The sequence below is a fragment of the Bubalus bubalis genome, chromosome 7 (assembly GCF_019923935.1).
Source record: "Bubalus bubalis isolate 160015118507 breed Murrah chromosome 7, NDDB_SH_1, whole genome shotgun sequence".
Classification (NCBI taxonomy): Eukaryota; Metazoa; Chordata; class Mammalia; order Artiodactyla; family Bovidae; genus Bubalus; species Bubalus bubalis.
Window position 1 is genome coordinate 14,433,369 of NC_059163.1, and position 21,996 is coordinate 14,455,364.

At 50.7% G+C, this 21,996-nt stretch overlaps 1 protein-coding gene across 4 annotated transcripts in view; it reads right to left on the reverse strand.

Moving 5' to 3' along the window:
• JAKMIP1 (janus kinase and microtubule interacting protein 1) overlaps positions 1-21,996 on the reverse strand; it is a 158,181-nt gene that overhangs the window by 70,665 nt on the left and 65,520 nt on the right. For all 4 annotated transcript variants that reach the window (XM_044945663.2, XM_044945661.2, XM_025289736.3 and 1 more), the window contains one exon: positions 5,465-5,729. In XM_044945663.2, the coding sequence (XP_044801598.1) occupies positions 5,465-5,593 (129 nt within the window). In that variant the 5' untranslated portion in view covers positions 5,594-5,729. The remainder of the gene's footprint in view (positions 1-5,464; positions 5,730-21,996) is intronic.

Sequence of the window (21,996 nt, forward strand, 5' to 3'; positions counted from 1 at the left end):
CAGGCTCTCTCTGCTGGAGAGAGGACACCATAAGCAAGGGGAGGAGGCCAGAGGATCCAAGTGGTAGTGGATTAGGCTGGGGATGTCAGTAAGAACTCACCTTTAACGTAATATACATTTAGAGGTTACATTAAGAACTAGCTTATATATGTATACATACACAGTTAGTATATATGCATACAATTCCCTGCTCTTCTAGCTAAGCCCAGAAGTAATGGCGTGCCAGCAGTGGTGAGCACCCCCAGTGCCCAGATCTTGGTTTCTCACACCATTTTCCAATAAAAGTGACCAAAGGGCCTTGGTGAGTGGCTCTAGGAATGGGGCAGGGAACATCCAAGATGAACCAGGAGCACCTTACAGGACCAGAAAGTAGGAGTGTGCTGAGAAGAAATTAACAAAGAAAGGCCACAGTGGCGGGGGTGTCAAAGGGACACAGGAACCGGCTGGAAGAGATCCAGTGGCCAAAGCTGGAACGGTTTGAGCAAAATAAGGTATCGGATTGGCTAAAAAGTCCACTTGGTTTTAAGTGAAAATAAAAGACATTTTTCATTTTCACCAAGAACTTCATTGAACAATGTATTCATTAACCAAATGAATATTTTTGCCAACCTAATAGTATTGGATGACAACCCAAAGTATAAAATGAGAGTTTGTAGTGATATAAAGGATTGAATAGATACATACAAAAAATACAAAAGTACACAAACAGAAACCCTTGAGAGCTCTGTAGCATGCAACACACAAGCCTGAGTCATCCCCGGCCTGCAGGACTGACCCTGGCTTATGGCTCTCTGGTCCTCCTCCCTGACCGCCCAGCCCAGGTCACCTCCCTGCCCGCTGCACCTTGAACATGCAGGCACCTTCCCACCTGCGGGCCTTTTCCCGAGCTGTTCCCTCTGCCTGGAGGGCTCCCGGCCAGGTCTCTGCAGGGCCTGCCCTCCCCCACCTGCAGCGCCCCTGTTTTGCTGACCACCTCCCAGAAGAGCCACCCCTACTCCAATCCCACTCCACCTGCTTCTCCAGCTTTACTTTCTTGGCACTTTTCACTGTGGAACAAATATCATATGTTCACCTCCTGGCCTTTGCTCCCCACCTCCCCCACTAGACACCAGCTCAGGGAGAGGGTCTCCAGGGCAGTGCAGTTTCTGGGACAGAGCATGGCACGCAGTAGATGCTCAATAACCAGCCATGGACTAAGCGAAAGAAAGAATGAAAGGATGGTGGGTCTGGCAGTTTGTAAATAATCAATGACAGCATCCACTCCCCTGGGGGTCCCGGCTCCTAGGCTCGCTGGTCCCTCTGCCTGGTGCCTTCCCTCCATTCTCCAGGAGGGTCTGGAAGCCTCCCTCGACTGGGTCAGGGCCTCCTCTGGGTCCCTGGAATGTGATTCCCTCCATCACCACACAGACCACACCCCAGTTCCAACCCTCTCAGCATACCCACCGAGCCAGCCCCTGAAGGGCAGGACGGGGCCTGACTCACTTCTGTAGCTGGATTAGTCCCTGACCCGGGGTAGATCAAGACCACAATGGGCTGCTCACTGCAAGAATCACCAGCTGTTGAGTGGTGGGCAGCACCTGTCTTGAGCCCATGTGCTGACCATTGCCCTCTCTGCCCCTACCCACCCCAGACTGTGGGCTTCAACAAGTCAGGGACTCTGCCCCTAGTGGCCTGGCACCCCAGGTGACACTGAGGAAGCCCCCAGTTGATGCTGGATACTTGGGATAGTGTGAATCCTGCTCCCTTTCTCACCAGCTAGCAAAATCCTTCAGAGCTGGCTCCAGACCACCTCTGCAGAGAGAAAGCAAAGCTTTCTCAGGCCCCTATGACCACTGCATGGTTTCCTAAAATCCCTAGTGCTACAAGCCAAGTACTGTCATCCGCCTAGCTCCCTGAGCATCTGAGCACACAGCCTGTCTGTGAATGGGGTCATTTCTGAGTCACCTCCAAATGCCCAGCCCAGGCCTGGGGCACAGGCCCAGGGGGGCTTGAAGAACCAACAGGTGTGTTCCCAACAACCCTTGATTCTATGGGCTCCTCTGCTGAAGTAACAACACTGTAAATGCAACATCAAAACTGGATATCACAAGATCATATAGAAGTAACAGTTACATGCAATTGTAAGGTTTATATGTATGTTTGTCATGAGAGCTCAGTTGGTAAAGAATCCACCTGCAATGCAGGAGACCCCGGTTCGATTCCTGGGTCCGGAAGATCCCCTGGAGAAGGGAAAGGCTACCCACTCCAGTATTCTGGCCTGGAGAATTCCATGGACTGTATAATCCATGTGGTCACAAAGAGTTGGACACAACTGAATGACTTTCACAGGTGTCGTACCAGCCAGTAAACACATTGCTGAATTCTCCAAGAACAGAAACCCTCTCCGCACACCTTGGAAGGGCCACGAGGTGGCTGGATTGAGCACACGGCAGCCAGGGCATGTGGTGGCAGGAGGTGCTGGGGGACAGGGAGGCCCAGGCTGGGGTTCTCGTGGGCCAGGCTTCCAACCCCCTGCCAATACCTACGACTGGACTGTCCTGCTGTGATGGGCTGAATCATGTCCACCAAATTCCTGTGTGGTTGTTCTAACCAACCCCCACCCCGCCCCCGACCAGAACCTCAGAATGTGACTGTATTTGAAGACAGTTTTAAAAGAGGTCACCAAGTTAAATGAGGTCATGAGGGCGGGGTCCTGATCCGATACAACTGGTGCCCTTATAAGAAGAGATTAGAACACAGACCCACACAGAGAAGACCATCTGAGGATGCAGGAAGAAGACGGCCGTCTACAAGCCAAGGAGAGAGGCCCCAGGAAGAAACCAACTCTGCCCGAACTCTGATCTCAGATTCCCAACCTCCAAGACTATGAGGAAATAAATCTCTGTGGTCGAAGTCTCTGAGTCTGTGGTATTTTATTTACAGAAACCCAGCCACTTCTTCTCCCCAATGCTCAGTCTGCTCACCTTTAAAGTGGGGAGAAGGGGGCTTCCCACGTGGCTCAGCAGTAAAGAACTTGCCTGCCAATTCAGGAGGTGTGGGTTTGATCCCTGAATCAGAAAGATCCCCTGGAGAAGGGAATGGCAACCCACTCCAGTATACTTGCCTGGGAAATCCCGTGGCCAGAGAAGCCTGACAGTCTACGGTCCATGAGTCGCAAAAAATTAGACACGACTTAGCAACTAAAGGACAACAAAGTGGGGAGAGCCTCATCTAACCTCACAGGTCACTGCGAGGGTCAGGAGGCTCTCCACGGTACCTGGTGTGGCCTGCGTACCAGACACATAAGAAATGTCTGCCAACCCCTGAGTAACTACAACGTGACAGGCAGTGCCCAGGGCCCTGGATGTGACTCTTATTCATTCCTTAAACAACCCAGAGAGGCAGACACATCAGATGTCCCCATTTAACAGATGGGGAAACTGAGGCATAAGGCAGCTACCCGGCTTGCCCCAAGACCTCAAGGCGGGTTAGGTGATGGAGGTGCAATGGAGACCTGGTCAAAGGACACTGGTCCCACAGACACAGCTGCTGTTGCTCCTTCCTAGTCAGCTGCTCAGGCCCAGCTGGGCAGCGGATAACCCCGGGGGATCCTGGCAGGCGAGTCCTTCCCGGGCTGGGCAGGGTGTGGACAGGCTGCACCGCCAGCAGCTGTGCTGAAAGACTGTGGCTGCCACTGGAAATCATGCGAGTCTGGGCACGGGAAGGGGCATACGTGTCCCCAAGCTCCAGAAGCCCAGTCTTCATCGCCCCAGCTCAGGGACTCTGCCTCTGTTCTCCACGCAGCCGTCTTGAGCTGGGCTCAGAGCCAAGGACCAAGCCTCAGCCCCCTCCCCGCCCGGAAGCTGGACCCTGCTCAGCACTGCAGCTACTGTCAGAGTCCCAGCTCGCAACCAGACACCTGCAGCTATTCCCGGGGCAGGCCCTCCCCGCCCTCAGGTCTATGGGCAGGGCGGGAGGGGACCTGCGGGGCTGAGGGTACAACTTCCGTGTCCCCAGCCAGACAAGGTCCTCAGATGGGTCCCCCAGGACCAAGCCCAAATCCCATCCTCTTTCTCTTCTCACACAACTGGCGGCTCCTCTCTGGGCTGGCAGAGCACCTCCCACCTTGCCTGCTTTTGCCCTCAAACCACCCGGGTCAGAACCACACCAGCATAAAGGACCATGGCTGTGCAAGGTGGGCTTTCTTTGTTTCCATCACCTGAGATCTTTCAGTTCAGGTCAGTTCATTCTCTCAGTTGTGTCTGACTCTCTGCGACATCATGGACTGCAGAATGCCAGGCTTCCCTGTCCATCACCAACTCATGTCCATGAGCTTACTCAAACTCATGTCCATCGAGTCGGTGATGCCATCAAACCATCTTATCCTCTGGCGTCCCCTTTTCCTCCCGCCTTCAATCTTTCCCAGCATCAGGGTCTTTTTCAATGAGTCAGTTCTTCCCATCAGGTGGCCAAAGTATTGGCGTTTCAGCTTCAGCATCAGTCCTTCCAATGAATAGTCAGGACTGATTTCCTTTAGGATGGACTGGTTGGATCTCCTTGCAGTCCAAGGGACTCTCAAGAGTCTTCTCCAACACCACAGTTCAAAAGCATCAATTCTTTGGGACTCAAGCTTTCTTTATAGATCTTTGGTAGTGGTTTAATCGCTAAGTTGTGTCTGACTCTTGCAACCCCATGGACTGTAGTCCTCCAAGCTCTTCTGTTCATGGGATTCTCCAGGCAAGAATACTGGAGTAGATTGCCATGCCCTCCTCCAGGGGATCTTCCCAACCCAGGAATCGAACCTGGGTCTCTTGCACTGCAGGCAAATTCTTTACTGACAGCTACCATGAAAGCCCATGATAACCTTAAGTCGGGCGGTCATTATGATACCATGTTACAGATGAGAAAATGGAGGTTCAGAGACTTCAGGTCACTTGTCTAAGACTGTGAAGTCAGTCAGGAGCCTAGGTGAGGTCTAAAGCCAGGTCTGCAAGATTAGAAAGCCTGGGCTCCTTCCACTGTCACTGGCTTCCCATCATGCCTGCCCTTTGACTGGCACCCAACTGGGTATTGTACTGACTGGCTCCAAAGCTCATACCTGCCTTACCAGAGCAAAGGCTCCCATCACAGAGCCAGGCTCCATACCGAGCCCTTCATGTATCTGTATTTACACCCTTACACCTGACCGTTGGCCCATCAGGTGGCCTTATTATGATCCCATCCTGCAGGTGAGGGGGGTTATGGTATGGAGAGTAAAGTGACTGGCCTGAGATCAGAGCCAAAGGTGGGGGATGGGACAGGATTTGCACCCACGTGGCCTCTGTACCCATGTTATACCCATTTTATTGAGGGGCAAGTTGAGGCTTGGAGAGTGGAAGTGCCCACTCTCACCCCAGCCCTGGGACACACCCTCCCGGGGCAGTGTGTCCACCAGGAATTCACAGCCCACCCCTCACCTGAGCCGGGAGACCCGCGCCCCTCCCACCTTGCTCTTTTCCTGCTGGAACTCGATCTGAATGCTGGTCAGCTTGGCCCGCAGCTCCTCGTTGGCCATCTGCACCGGGTCCATCTCCATCTCGGGCTTCTCGCCCTTGCTCCGGCCTTTCTTAGACATGCTTCCTCTCAAGTTGAGATGCTGAGATCTTGCGTTCACTCCCACCAGCCAGCAGGCACCGCTCCCAGCTCCGCCGTGCTAACCAGTCTCGCAGGGCTCAGCTCCTCCTCTGTGTAAACCACCATCACTTGGGATCCTAGGAGAAGGAGGCCAGGTAAGCAGAGGCAGTGGGGGCGGGGGGGTGGGTAGTGTGCCTCTTGCCTGGGGCACTCTAACAGGAGTGCAGCCAGCATTCACCGAGGCCTCCCTCCCAGAGCTTGCACTGCTAACCCAAGGATGCCCTGCCATTCAAAACTGACCGAGCACTTCTCCAGCTAGGGCTGCATCAGAATCACCTGGAAGCTTATTATGGTCCTGGGATCACCCCCCAGAAAGCCGATTTGCATGTCTCCCATGCTCCCAGCTGAGGTTCCCTGTGACCACTCCTCACTGAGTAACTCTGGTCCAGTCCTGGCCTCGTCAAGATGAGACTACGCCACCTAAGTGACTGTAAGCCTTGGTCTGCAAATGTCACGGACTCAGTCACCGGATGCCGGTTCCTAAGGCAGGACCCTAGGGGGTCCCGTGGTTTCAAGGTACAGCCCACCTGGTACCACACTGTGCTCCGAGAGCACAAAGCCGGAGCAGGGATAAGGACCACACTCTGAAAACTGGGCTTTCAGACTCCTTTATGGAGTCTAACCTTTATGGTTAGCAGTTCCCTCCACACTCCCAGGACTAGCCCAGCACTAGTTGCCTAGAACAGCCAGCTCTGGGCCCAGCGGCGGTGCCCAAGCCAGCCTGGGGGCAAGACAGTACAGGCTCCCAGCTCCCAGTGCTGTGCCCAGCCAACCCCAGGCTGCTCCGCGCTGTGAGCCTGACTCTGGGCCCCCTGCCCCTCGCTCTGCCTTGTTATTGCTTTCCGTGTGACAAACATTCACTTACTTCCTGTCTATTTCCCCTACACTAGGATATGAGTTTCAAGTAAGCAGGGCATACATCTGTTTAGTTCTCTCGGTGTTCTCCGCGCTTAGTACAGAGCCCAGCATGCAGGAGGCACCCCATCAACACTTCCTGAGTGAATGAGAGAATGAATGATTGACCACAGAAGACAGTTACAAGGCACCTATTATGTGCCGAATCCTGTGATGAGAGAAGGGAAGCATATCATCCTTGCAGGACCTGGAGAGGTAGGTAGTTATCAGAGCCATGATAGAGATGAGACAAGTGAGTTGCAGAGAAGCTAAGTAAGCTACCTAAGGCCACACAGCTAGTAAGTGGAAAAGCAAGTTTAGTCACTCAGTCGTGTCTGACTCTTTGCAACGCCATGGACTATAGCCTACCAGGCCCCTCTGTCCATGGGATTTTCCAGGCAAGAATACTGGAGTGGGTTGCCATTTCCTTCTCCAGGGGATCTTCCTGATCAAACCCGGGTCTCCCACATTGTAGGCAGATGCTTTATTGTCTGAGCCACCAGGGAAGTCTTGCGAGAAAATGGAGAGAGGAAAACAAGAGAGCATTCCAGAGTGGTGGAAGACCAACCTTGGGAGGTCAGGGAGGAGACATGAAATCAGCAAGGAGAACAGTAAACAAGAAGTCTGCAGATTGAAGGAGAAAAATGGAAAACCAGGAAAGCTAAGGGAAGAAAGAGTTTCTAGAAGGAAGGACCCGACAGGGGCAGCTCCTGAGAGGTGAAGAGGAAGACTGGAAAGTGGCCATCAGATTCAGTAACATGGGGTCCGTGGCCTGGGCAGGGGCTGCTTGGTGGGGTGGGAGTTGGGAGGGGGCCAGGGGAAGTGTGGGATGGGGAGTTGTGGGGGGCTCTTGTCAATGCCAGTGGGTCTGGTGGGCTAGGGACGTGCAAGGGCCATGAACTCCAGTCCAGCATGACCTGTTAGCCCTGGGAGCCCGGGATGTCCATCCAACTAGGAATCTGGGAAGGCAGTAATGGAGGCCAGTTACACTCTCTTGAACAAGAGACAGAGCTGTCTCTCAGCGTGCCATGGAGGTTTATTTGGGGTAATCAACCTCCACCACCCCCCCACCCCAGATCGATTCCAGAAAGGTACATTCTGTCTTCAGAGAAGGATGAACTCCATTTGCTCCAACTGGACTTATCAGAGCACAAACCATAATTCATTCCTCTCTCCTCTGACCTGCCTGCTTCTGCAACCGCAGCGCTTCTCAGAAATTGGCCTGGGCCTCTGCCGTGTGTCTCCCCTACAGCCCGAGGAGCAGGAAGCATCTTCCAGATGCCTGGGAAAGGGGAGGTTGCTCCCTCTGTTCCATCCTGTGGCCCCACAACGCCCCTTCTAGGAATGCACTTTAGCTAAGCAGAGATTCAGTCTCTGGATGAACACTCGGATGTTCTTCCCAGCGACGAAACGCTCAGCCACAACAGGCGGGTCAGGTAAATTACATCCAGGCGGTGAGAGCAAACCCCACAGGGAGAAAGGCCAGTGTTGTAAAGAGTGGAAAAGGCAGCGTCAAAGGACAAATATGATTTGTGATTGCAGTTTTCTGAACTGTATTTGTTCATCTTTTGCATTTGATCACAACTGTGTGTTGAGCAGCTGCTCGGCGCCAGGCCCTGCGTTGTGGGGACACAGGGGTGAGGAGGAGGTAGGCTCACCTCCCAGGTGTCGGCTAGGACAGCCTAGTGACGATATGCCAGCAGCTACTTTTTCTCTTTAATACTCTTCCGAGTAGATTGAATTTTCTATTACTGTTTTACAGAAAAAATGATGCCATTTTTCTTAAAGGAAGGTGAAGTGAAGTGAAAGTAGCTCAGTTTTCACATCTGTTTAATGGGATCCACAGCAGTCACTTCATAGGGACCAGAATTTGAAGTGTTGGCAAGGTGCCTGGCCCAGTGAAGATACTCACTAAACAAAACAAAGCTAAATCTATTAGGAGGAGCAATGCCAGCCTCCAGTTGTCTCCATGAAGGCCAAGGTGATCTGTGCTGGATCTGGGCACTGCTAGAAGCCATGGTATCAAGGCATAGCCCACCTGGTACCACACTGTCACAGCTTGCCAGTGGCCTGACAAATGGGAAGGCCCCTTTCCCTCCCAGTAGCCCCTCCCATGATCACTGAAGATGCTTGGGAAAAAGGAGGTTTCAGATGAGGCTCTGAGCCCAGGGAAGCAAAGCACATGCCCGAGGCAGCACAGCAGGCTGGACACAGGCAGCCAGACTGGACCACCACTCTGTGAGACCCTGGGACGGCAACCCAGCCATGGACAGCAGTGGGAATGGGAATGGAAACCCAAGAGTGTCTGGGGGTCATGAGAACAGTGGCCATTAAGTCTCCGGGCCAGTCCCAGACACCACCTTTTTATCAGACCCTGGACTGGCTGGACCCAAGGCCCCCTTGGTCAGGCTCTCATGACCCCAAGAGCAGAAGAGCCAAAGGGCAGAGACAGGAGGCCATGCCTGGGGATGACCCAGTTTCTTACCCCAACCATAGCACCCCTTGGAAAAGCGCATCATCTCATTAGAAGCTCAGCACACATCCCCCACTTTACAGATGAGAAAACTGAGGCCTCAAAAGGGAAAGTCACAGAGACTCTCCTGCTTAGAAGCCATCTAAGGTTCAGGCCGCCTCTGAAGAGAACCCTGACCCCTGAAGGGGCGCAAGCCTTCCAGGGTCTGAGTCACGCCACAGCCCCACCCCACCACCTCTCCCGTAGCCACCTCACACTCCAGGCCCGATACACTCCCCAGCAGGCCGTGGTGATGCAGTTCTCTGACAGAGAAAGCCAATCCCCCACCCCTTTTCACGGCCAGCTCCCATTATGCCTCCTCCAGGAAGCCTCCCCGATGCCCTCCACGTTGGTCAGGTGCCTCCTCTGAGCCCCCAACTACAGGCTGAGGGCTGCCCTGTGTGTTTGCTCATTTGTCAGCCCCCAGTGACAATCAACCGCTCAAGGACAGGACTTGACTTCCAGCTTTGTCTGCTTCACCCTGTGCTCAGCCCAAAGCCTGAGCTCAGTATTTCCAGGACAAATAGACTCCAATAAGCTAAGGCCAAGCCTACTGCTCTCGACAGCCACCTTCAACATCTGCCAAGCCGGAGCCTCAATAAATGTTGAGATGAGTGGGACAAAAGAGGGGAAGGTACCCAGGGTTCTGGGTCCAGTCAAACTTGGCCTTGTGTCAAGAACACACCCAAGGCCAGTCTGGCCCAAGGCTTAGAGTGCCACACAGTGTCACAATGATCAGCCCACAGCCAATGACTTCTGCAAAGGCCTTGCCACCCCCCACCTCCAGGAGCAACTTTGGGTCATGCTTCCACCTGAGATGAGCCTGGTGCCCACTCTGTGCCACGGCTTTTCATTTAGAGCTCACGGTGGCCCGCAGAGCCCGGCACAGCCCAGTCCTCACAGAGGAGCCCAAGAGTCTCAGCCAGGAGATGTGATTCCTCGGTGCCATGCTGGGAAGGAGAGCGGACCTGAGAACGTACATTCCAGAAATCACGCTAGCCGTGGGGGGCAAAGGAGGACCAGACAGGGTCCCAGCCATCACACAAGTTTCTAGCCAGGGAGACAACCAGGGAATGAACACATAAATAACCCTGGATTGTGACTGGTGCTAAAAAGAAAGAGGAAACAGGGTATTGGAACCTATAACAAATATCACTCAAGTCATCAGTGGAGGAGACAAGGGGTACAAATGTGTCAGACCTCCTGGGACCTGCAGATCACATACCGGGCCAAGACCAGCTTTAGAATGTGCAGCCGAGTGCGAAATGGAAATGCAAGGGTCTGGGTTAAAAAGCTATTCAGACTTTCATGACCATGACACAGAACATTAAACCAAGAGGTGGGCCCCCTGACAGCCTCTACGACCTCGCTGTGCGCCGGTGACGCTGGCCCTGGAAGGAGTTTAAGCGTGACTCTGAGGGTGCTTGGTTGGGCAGCAGGTCCCAAGCAACGTGGGTCAGCTTCTGGCTGATGAGGACTAGAGTGGGCTGAACGGTGGCCCCCAAAAGATATGTTCACATCCTATTCCTGGCAGCCGGGAACACGCCCTGGTTTAGAAAAAGGGTCTCTGCAGATGTAATCAAGTTGAAGATCCCAAGATGAGAGCATCCAAGATTAGGTTGACCTTGACCTCGGACTTCTGACCTCCCAAACGTGTAAGAAAGTAAACTTCTGTTGTTTTAAGCCACTCCATTTGTGGGAATTCTTTCTGGCAGCCACTGGAAAGCAATACATTGGGAAGGAGGGGGAAAAAAGCTCAGGGCACACATCCAGCACTTTGTTTAATGACTTAAGATAACTTAGCTTCTTAGCGCTGAGCCCTGCCACTTTCCTGGCTGCCTTTCACATCAGTCATAAGCCAGCACACACCACCCCGCAGGCAACTCCCCTGTCCTTCCCTCCCTCATAGCCTACCATCTCATGATTTACACACAAGGCTAGCAAGCTCAGGGGTCCGTCCGCCCAGCCCAGAGCAGAAGGGAAACAAATTCGCTTCACTGTGCAGCAGAAACTAATACAACATTGTAAAGCAATTACATTCCAATAAAAAAAAAATTAAAGAGCAAGGACATTAGAAGGGCAAAACAACAGCAGAACACACCACACAACTTGCAGATGGTATTCTGCAAGAGGCAAACAGATAGGAAAATGAAAAGAGAGCAAAGATTTTTCTAAAGAGCAAAATTTTTTGGCCATACCCTCCCCCCCGCAAAAAATAGAGTAAATAATAATTCCTTTAACACTTAAAAAGCCTGCAAGGTCTAAAATATTAACACTCTGAGCACATCTCGTTCTCCAGTTATAGCAAATTAATAAGGTGCTCATGTGCACTGTCCACACTCTTTTCTTATTCAACACGGGTGTGAAATAGTCAGTGGAAGTTTCAAAAAATTATAAGAAGTGATAAGTAAAGTCAACCGAGTCAGGGCTGTCCTGACACATTTTCGGGGCTCAGGTGTGGAGGGCTGGAAGGGGCACCCAGAACGAGAAGCAGGGCTCAGTCACTCAGCCCAGCCCTGCCACCAACCTCTGTCATTTCCTAGGACTTTCCAGCCACACAGTGGAGCGGGCCATGCATCCAGTGTGTGGGGACTGGCATCACCGCTCCCTCCAGAGCAGACCGCCTGCAGCCAGGATTCCAGGGCCTCTGCATCCCATCACACACCCCAGGACCCCGGAGCTGGCGGGGCTCAGAAGTAATGGCAGAACAGCCATCAGCGCCAGCAATCCGGGAGCTCCTAGCCGCCTGGGCCTGTTCTACACCCTCTGGGTGGTGCTCAGCCTTCACCTTGGCCCCCAGGGCTCCTAACCTTCAAGTGTCTGACCACCAAGCCTTGTTCTCCCCCGTTCTCAGAGGTGTCCCCTCTTGCGATGGCTCTGGCCAGCCCTCACCCCTTCCTGCCTGACCATGGCTTCCCCTGTCTCCTGGCCTGCATTCGGCCCCCCTCACCCAGGGGCAGTGGGGTGACCCTCCCCCGCCACTCCCTTCTGACCACGTGCAGGGGACAGGGCCACGGGCACAGAGGGCAGCCCTCCATGCAGCCTGAGCCAGCGGAAGCCACCGTGGGCCACGCCTGCCGTCCCCTCCAGTCCTCAGCACACGTCTCTCCCTGTCTGGCAGAGCCACCCCTGGCCACCTCCTAATTGTCCCCAGGACTCGACCCGGGCCAGGCCTACTCCCTCTTTGGCCCCGCAGGGAAGGTCAGAGTGTCCTTGCAGCCCAAGCCTCATCAGGATGACTCTCAGTCACCACCTGGACTAGGAGGCCAGCGGGGTTGGGGGTCACCACAGGAGAACAATCCCATTTTACAGATGAGGCAGCTGAGGCCCAGACAGGTCAGAGTCACTGGGAGTGGGGGCCCAGCAGGGAGAGGAGAACTCATCACTCCTCCGACCCCACCAGGAGGTCAGCAGAGCTTGCCAGGTGCTTCAGAGGTTGTGGGGTGGGTACCACCCACGTGGTCAACATGGGCGCACTGAGGTGCCCTCAGCTTCCACGGCCCCCACGGCTGGGGGCACCAGTGATGTCATTCATCACAGCAGCTGGGCGCCCCACTCCCGGGCTGGCTCACCCTTCACCTAGGACCCCCTCATTCCAGGGGCCACCACCAGAGCCAAGATTCCACCCCACCAAGACTCTCCCTACACCCAGGGCCACCCACTCCCCCCGAGCTGGGACTCTCGGCCCTTGCTACCAAGTCTCCCAGCTGTGAACCCTCCCACCACAGGGCCTGCATCAGGCTGACCTCCTTTGCTAGTCCAGGTTATACCTTTTGCATCCAAGGAACCTCTGAGGATCCCTCTAACGACAGGCAGGGGTGGATTCTGTTGATGTTCTACATACATCACACACACAAACACATACAGCTCACAATGCACACATTGTCCTGAAACACACACCCAACACACAAGCCACACATTCATGCAAAGAAACACGCACACTGCATATACACACACACATACCACATATACACCACAATGCACACATTGTCCTGAAACACACGTGCAATGTACACATCACACACGTACACCACAGAGAAGTGAGTACACACACACAGGTTAATGACTGAATGCTTGTGCGTCTCCAGTGTTCATAGGTCGAAATCCTCATGTCTGATGTGATGGTATATTAGGAAGGGGACCTTTGGGAAATAATTAGGTCAGGAGAGTGGAGCCCTCACGAAGAGGATTAGCATCTCTATGAACAAGTAAGGTAAACAAAGACCAGGCCCGTGGGCGGGGAACCTGGGGCCTGTCATTCCTCTGTAGGAGCCCCCACACATGGCCTTCCAGCTCCTCTCCAAAATCCTTCCAGGGACAGGAAGGCCCCCATGGGGTCGTCTGCTTCCCAGGACAACCTTACTTTAGAAATCACTTAATTTTTCAAGCCACAAACACACAAATCAAAAGGGCCACCTTTTGCTGTGAGTTCCTCCAGCACCCGCAAGCCGCCCCAATAGAGCCCACTCCCCCGGACACATAGAAGGCTCTTTAGAGACTGAAGATGCCCATCACACATCCCGCATCGTCCTCTCCTCCAGGTGATAAGGCATAAGAAGAGCAAGTGCTTACTGATGGGAAAGGCGATCCTGCCCACCCGCACCCCTCATCAAGCACTATGGTTAGCCTTTCACAGGACAAACCCATCGAAGTCTCCCAATGATTATCCTGCAGGTGCTATTATTACCCCATCTTGTGGATCTCTCTTGAGAGGCCCTTGGACTGCAAGGAGATCCAACCAATCCATCTTAAAGGAAATCAGTCCTGGGTGTTCATCGGAAGGACTGATGTTGAAGCTGAAACTCCAATACTTTGGCCACCTGATGCGAAGAGCTGACTCATTGGAAAAGACCCTGATGCTGGGAAAGATTGAAGGCAGGACAAGAAGGGGATGACAGACAATGAGATGGTTGGATGGCATCACTGACTCAATGGACATGAGTTTGGGTAGGCTCCAGGAGTTGGTGATGGACAGGGAGGCCTGGCATGCTGCAGTCCATGGGGTCGCAAACAGTTGGACACGACTGAGCAACTGAACTGAACTGAACTTGTGGATGGAAAAACTGAGGCCCAAAGACCCAAAGACAATTAAGTAAGTTGCCAGCAGTCGTCACAGTTAGAACAGAGGCAGGCAGATGTGGACGCCAGTCCCAGGTCAGTCCCTCTGGTCTGCAGTCCCTGACCTGGGTTCTTCTGGCCCCAGTTCCCCCATCTGTGAAGCGGAGCCATTCTTCCCACTGTTGAGAAGGTCCTAGACAGTAGGTGCTCAGTGAGTGGCATCTCTCTGCGGGTCTGGGGCCAGCCAATGCCAGTTTCCTGTGGGTGTGTTTTTCCAAACATGTGGACATAGCGCTCTGTGTCCCCGAGCTGGGCACCACGGTCGGTGGGGTGGATAGAGCTCAGAGGAATGAGGGTGGAGGAGGGGTGAAGGGAAGCCTGGGGCCTGGAGTCTGTCCCCATGGCAGGGCACCTAGCTGGCAAATGGGCTTCTTCAAGTGGAGAGAAAAGAATGGGTGTTCCCTATGGACAAAGCCCAGCTCAGGGAGACACACACGGGCCCCTCCTCCCACCACTGACTTTGCTGCCCACCCTTCACGGGCAGCACCCAGACCTGTGGTGCCATCTTCCAGATTCCTTCTAGTATTCTTGCTGTTCCCTGCACTGGCCACCTGCAGCCTGTGTGTTCAGTTGCCCGGTCGTGTCCGATTCTTTGTGACCCCATGGATTGTAGCTCACCAGGCTCCTCAGTCCATGGAATTTTCCAGACAAGAATCCTGGAGAGGGTTGTCATTTCCTTCTGCAGGGGATCTTCCCGACCCAGGGATCGAACCTGGGTCTCTTATGATCTCCTGGCATTGGCAAGCAGATTCTTTACCATTGTGCCACCTGGAACCTGGTGGACTTCAAAACAGCCTCTCCAGTCCCCCTACTCCAGTCACCCACCCAGGGCCACAAGAGGAAGCCTCCCGAAACAAAATCAGCCTACTTTACACCTCTTTCCAATACTTTGGCCACCTGATGCCAAAGAACTGAATCCTTGGAAAAGATTCTGATGTTGGGAAAGATTGAAGGCAGGAGGAGAAGGGAATGACAGAGGGTGAGATGGTTGGATGGCATCACTGACTTGATGGACATGAGTTTGAGCAGGCTCTGGGAGTTGGTGATGGACAGGGAACTCTAGCGTGCTGCAGTCCATGGGGTTGCAAAGAGTCGGACATGACTGAGTGACTGAACTGAACAGAACTTTGCCCCTCTACCCAGAAAATAATCAAAACAACAACATTAATTATAACAACACCATGTCAACCTGCTGTGGTCCCACTGCCTCAGAGGAAAGTCTGCATATAGTGAGGCTGCCTTGCGAGGTTCCTGCCATCCGGCCCAACAGCTGCATCTCCTTACGTCTCCAGCTGCTTGCCCAGCTGGATTCTCAACTCCTGTGAAACCATCTTATTTGCTTGACTCTCCAGTACCAAGCAACGTGCCTGCCCAGAGAGGTGTTTGGTGACAACAGGACCCCTTCTGGACGTCTGCTGAACTGTGAAAGCATTACATACATTCCTTTCACATCCAGCCCAGGTGTGGCTTCACAGCTACAAAGTTAAGGCAGGACATACCCTTCAAGGGATGCAGGATTCCTGAGTCCTTGGTAAAATTAATCCCCCAACCATGAAGCCAAGCATCACTATGTAAGAATTGACTTCTGTGTGGACAGAGATGCGAGTGCCCAGGATAGTGGGTTTGGTTCACTTGCCAGCTGAATCCACACCCCACCTCCCATACTCAGATATGGTTCCCAGCAAAATCACAAGCTCACAGCATCAAGGACCTTGGTCTTGCCCTTGGGTAACCATGTTGGGTGCTGAGGGTGGCTTGGCAGGTTGAACATGTCACGCCCTCATTTGCTCAGCACAAGCTCTCGGCTTGCCTCCTACATTCAGGCGCTGTGCTGGGCATGGGACCACGATACTGAGTATCTGCCCTCCCCTCCCTGTCCTTGGGATGCTGACGGCCTCTCCAGCCCAAAGCTCCCTCCTCTCAGACCCCTTGACACTTTCCATATCTCCATATGCAGAATAGGAGGAGACCTGTCCTTTGTACCTTAAAACAGCTAGAGGGAAACTTCTGCAAGGACCACCACTTTTCAATCCCTAGAAAAGCAACAGGAGGTCGGAACGCCCCTCCCTTTTGATGGCAGCATCCCCTGCCACTGTCACTTGTCGCTGTCACCCCGGTCACAGAATCAGCATGACCACCTTAGCAGTCAGGGTCATGGGAATGGTTGCAGCCTTCACAGCAAAGGACACCAGCTTCGACAAGGATAGGAGGGCCTGGGAATCTTCGGACAGCCTCCGTCACCTGGTTCTAACATGTCCATCTTAATATGTCCCAAAGAAGTAAAGTGCAGCCAAGTTCAGGGAAGGGAGGCCTTTCTGAATTTGGGAGACTCTGGAACAGCAAGACTCATGCTCAGGGACCCACAGAGGGCACATCTAAACTCGTGGGTGCCACCTCCCCAAAATACCAGAGTAACTGAATAGTAAGGTTACTCTGCAGTTATTTGCCCTGTGGCCACTTTGGCAAAGTCTTCTGAAGGAAAAGGGTGGAGGGGGCCCTCCGTAGGAGGAAAGAAGGGAGGAAAGATGGGAAAAAAAGTATGAGGAGGGAAGGGAAGGAAGGAGGGAAGGAAGAACACAGAAACAATGGAATCAAACTTCCAGTTTCTGGTCTGGTGTGTAAGAAACTTGGGAGTCATCATTCTCATTCATATAATAAAAAAAGCTGAACAAATGGAAAATTAGTCACTTTTCTTGTATCCATCAGAGAACTGAGATCATAGGGCAAATGGCTGTCAATAGATAAACACAAAGCAAAACAACTTACCAAAACTGTAACCCAGGAACAGAGAACTTTGTGGGAACCAGTTCAGGTTCCTTTTACCAAATACTTCCTGTCCAGCTTTCAACAACAACAACAACAACAAAACGACAAGGCATACTAAAACAGTTTGAAAAGACAAAACGAGCATCAGAACCAGACTAATATACGGCAGTGATGTTAGAATTGTCAGGCTGAGGCTTTAAAATGATTCTGATCAATATGCTAAGGGCACTAATGGAAAAAGTAGACAACATGCAAGACTAGATGGCTAATGTCAGCAGAGATGGAAATTCTAAAGAAGCACCCAAAATGCTGGAGATCAAAAATGCTGTAACACAGACGAAGAATGCCTGTGATGGGCTCCTTAGTAGACAGGTCATGGCTCAGCAATCAGTGAGTTTAAGGTACATCAATACAAACTTTCCAAACTGAATGCAAATTTTTAAAAACACTGAAATAAACAGAATAGAATACCCTGTAACTGTGGTATAATTGCAAAAGGTATAGCATATGTATAATGGGGGAAGAGAGAAGAAGGAGCAGAAGAAATATTTGAAGCAATCATGTCAGAATTTCTGAAAATTACTGATTTCAATCACAAATGTAGGAAGTTCAGAGAACACCAAACAGAATAAATGACCCCAAACCTACACCTAGGTATATCATAGTGAAGCTGTAGAAAATCAAAGATAAAGAAAAACCTTGAAAGAATACAGAGGGAAAAAAATAACATATATATAGCAGAGCAAGGATAGGAACTAAATAGGAATACTTAATTATAAGGTACTCATACTACACATGAAGCAATATGGTGCCATTTGAAAGTAGACTTGGGTTGGTTATATATGTGTACTGCAAACTCAAGTGTGACCACTAAAAAATAATTTTTTTTAAAGAGGTACAATTGACATACTAACAAAGGAAAGGGAAAAAAATGGAAACATATACAATGCTCAGTTAAAACCACAGAAAGCAGAGAGAGGAAGACAAAAACAGAAAAAAACAGGGACAAAAATAGAAAACAATAACAAATATGATAGACATTAATCCAACCATATCAATAATCACTCCAAACATCAGCGGTCTAAGGGGCATAACATACAGCAAAGTGACCATGGCTAGCATAGTTAATAATATTGCGTTGCATACTTTAAAGTTGCTAATAGAATGGATCTTGAAGTTCTCATCACAAAAACAGTAATTTTTGTAAATCTGCCTGATGACAGATGAAGACTAGATTTACTGTGGTGATCAATTTACAATATATATAAATATTGTATAATTTGTTGCCCATCTAAAGCTATTATAATGTTACATGCCAATTATACCTCAATAAAAAATAATCAATGGTCTAAGTACATCAATTAAAAGACAGAAACTGTTAGAAGGGCTCAAAATACAAGACCCAACTATGGGCTATCTACAAGGAAACACTGACCTTGTAGGGCTCGCATGCAAAAAGCCAGTCAACTTCTGTGTCAACAAAAGGAAATGAAAGCTCAAATCGACACCCAGTGTTAATCTCTCAATGTTGCCACAATCTCCAAGCTACAACCAAAAAGGTACAACTCACCCCTTTTGAATTAAAGAAAGATCTCTGTAATGCATTCAATAGGATTAAAATCGTATTATAAAAATGATACTCAAGAAGCACATTATAAAATAACGTGACCCAAAAGAATACCAGCAATCATAATGATGGTCTAAATTAAATCACAAAGACAAAGCCGATGCCAATTAGAATCGTGAAGTTACCTATTTAGGGATCTCAGCGTGTGCTCCTGAATATTTTATGAGAAAATCTCACCCCCAGCATCTTCCACCATAAATGGGATTGTAACCCTGCTCACAGTTTCTTTGTAAGGTTTCAGTTCAGTTCAGTCACTCAGTCATGTCTGACTCTTTATGACCCCATGGACTGCAACACACCAGGCTTCCCTGTCCATCACCAACTCCCCGAGCTTGCTCAAACTCATGTCCATTGAGTCGGTGATGCCATGCAACCATCTGTCGTCTTATGTAAGGCTTAGGAGACTCATAAATACAAAGATTTTGTTTCCATATGAAAAAGCTTATTTATGTTTTGAGAGGGACAGAGGGAGAGCAAGAGAAAGACGGGGCCAATGTTACACCCAACTTCTTAAAAAATGTATTGAAAGTCTACCAACAAATTAATCCTTGTATTTTGTAATCAGATTCCCTTTACCTTCTGAACTCTTGTTCTGTCCATGAATCTCTTTTGCAACCATGATATAAATACTCAATATGGGTGGCGGAGGGGGTTAGTTTTATCGAGTTTCTTGCAGAGCTTAAAGCTCTGGGGCTGGAACCACATTCTCTGAGGCTGCAGCACCTCTGGAAGTGGGATCCCTGCATGCTCAGCAAATCCCCATTCACTTCCCTCCATTTCACAGATTCCCCTACATGTGAGGGTCACGTGACTGCCTAGTCAACGATGTGTGAGCAGCAATGACCTCTCTCCCTTCTGTGCGAAGGCACATAAGAGCCCATGTGTTTCCTCTTCTCTCTCTTCCTGCTGCACAGACCTCAGAAGTCACGTGTAGAGATTGTGGCCTGACCAGATGGGGAGGGCTGGATCCCTGAATCACTGTTGGAGGAGATCTCCAGTGGACCTGCCCCAGCACACGGGTGACCTAGAACTGACCTTTCAGGGTTCTTTTGTTACTGCAGCACAGCCTCATAAACCTCGCTGATACTCTTCTCCTGAAATGCCCAACCCCTCCTTCCCACCTGTCCATCTTCAAAATTCAGCGGGAGCATCAACTCCCCCAGGGACCTTCCATGGATGCCACTTCCTACCCGCCCCACAAAGGGTAGGGGGCTTCCTCTTCACATCCACAGTCCCCTGTGCTTCTCTTCCTCACAGCCCTGACTGCACTGAGTTGGCACCGTCTTCGCCATCAGACTAGACACTCTGCGGCAGTGAGACCTTGGCGTTTGCCTTGGAGCAGCTGGTGAGTGCCTGTGAAAGAGGAGCTTGCACGCACACACAGGCGACACTGCAGGGCCCTCCTTCAGGCACACCGAAATATGGCCCAGGGGTAGAAAGATAAATCTCATCCCCCCTCCTACCAGAACTTCAAGTCCCGCAGGGAAGGGGTGATGTGTCCATAAATGATCGCAGCCCCAAACAGAAAATGATAATGAGGGATAACCCTCTGGGGAGACCCAGGGGCAAGAGACGTGGCTTCCAGCTGGGGGCTGGTTGATGGAGACAACGTCTTGAGCTGGCCCTGGCCGGACAGCAGGACCTAGGCAGAGGGAGATGAAAGATGCAGGTCCACCTGTTTGGAGTCTGGGGGCTCGGGCAGGGTGGCTCAGCCTCCTCGGAAACCACTCCTCCCCATCCCCCAGCTGTGGGAGGTCGCCAGAGCTGACCTACCCTGCTCCAGGGATGGGCACTTCCCAGACGCAGCCTGGCCCATCCTTAATAAAAATGCCATCATGAACAAAGCACTATGCAGAGTGAAACACTCTAGTGCCCCTAATATTCATTGCATTAAAACCTTCACAAACCCTCTGGGAAGTCATTTATGGCCCCATTTTACACGGAAGGAGAGATCTGAGACCCAGAGCCTGCCTGGATTTAAATCCAAACATTTGACAGCCAAGTTCTCCCCAAAGCACTACCCAGTAGAACTTCTGGCTCCCAGAAAAATGCTTACAAATGTTTTCAAATCATCACCTAACACCTTGATAGAGACTGGTGTCTTGAGGATCAAGAAATAATGGGAGGGGGAGAATCGCATAGTGAATGGACCACTCCTTCAGCACTTATGGAAGTGTTCTGGCTTCCAGCAGGCACCTGTGAATCCATAGTTAAGTCTGTTTACACCCAAATAAACAGAATGGGTGAATTTAACTCAGATGACCATTATATCTACTACTGTGGGCAAGAATCCCTTAGAAGAAATGGAGTAGCCATCATAGTCAACAAAAGAGTTCAAAATGCAGTACTTGGGTGCAGTCTCAAAAACGACAGAATGATCTGTTTGTTTCTAAGGAAAACCATTCAATATCACAGTAATCCAAGTCTATGCCCCGACCAGTAATGCTGAAGAAGCTGAAGTTGAATGGTTCGATGAAGACCTACAAGTCCTTCTAGAACCTACAACCAAAAAACATGTCCTCTTCATTATAGGGGACTGGAATGCAAAAGTAGGAAGTCAAGAACTACCTGGAGTAGCAGGCAAATTTGGCCTTTGTGTACAAAACAAAGCAGGTCTAAGGCTAACAGAGTTTTGCCAAGAGAACGCACTGGTCACAGCAAACACCCCCTTCCAACAACACAAGAGAAGACTCTACACATGGACATCACCAGATTGTCACTACCGAAATGAGACTGATTATATTCTTTGCACCCAAAGATGGAGAGGTCAGCAAAAACAAGACCAGGAGCTGACTGTGGCTCAGATCATGAACCCCTTATTGCCAAATTCAGACTTAAATTGAAGAAAGTAGGGAAAATCACCAGACCATTCAGGTATGACCTAAGTCAAATCCCTTACAATTATATGTGGAAGTGAGAAATAGATTCAAGGGATTAGATCTGATACACAAGAATGCCTGAAGAACTATGGATGGAGGTTCGTGACACTGTACAGAAGGCAGGGATCAAGACCATCCCCAAGAAAAAGAAATGAAAAAAGGCAAAATGGTTGCCTGAGGAGGCCTTACAAATAGCTGAGAAAAGAAGAGAAGTGAAAGGCAAAGAAGAAAAGGAAAGATATACCCATTTGAATGCAGAGTTCCCAAGAATAGCAACGAGAGATAAGAAAGCATCCTTAGTGATCAGTGCAAAGAAATAGAGGAAAACAATAAAATGGGAAAGACTAGAGATCTCTTCAACAATATTAGAGATACCAAAGGAACATTTCATGCAAAGATGAGCATGATAAAGGACAGAAATGGTATGGACCTAACAGAAGCAGAAGATATTAAGAAGAGGCGGCAAGAATATACAGAAGAACTATGCAAAAAAGATCTTTATGACCCAGATAACAATGATGGTGTGATCACTCATCCTGGAATGTGAA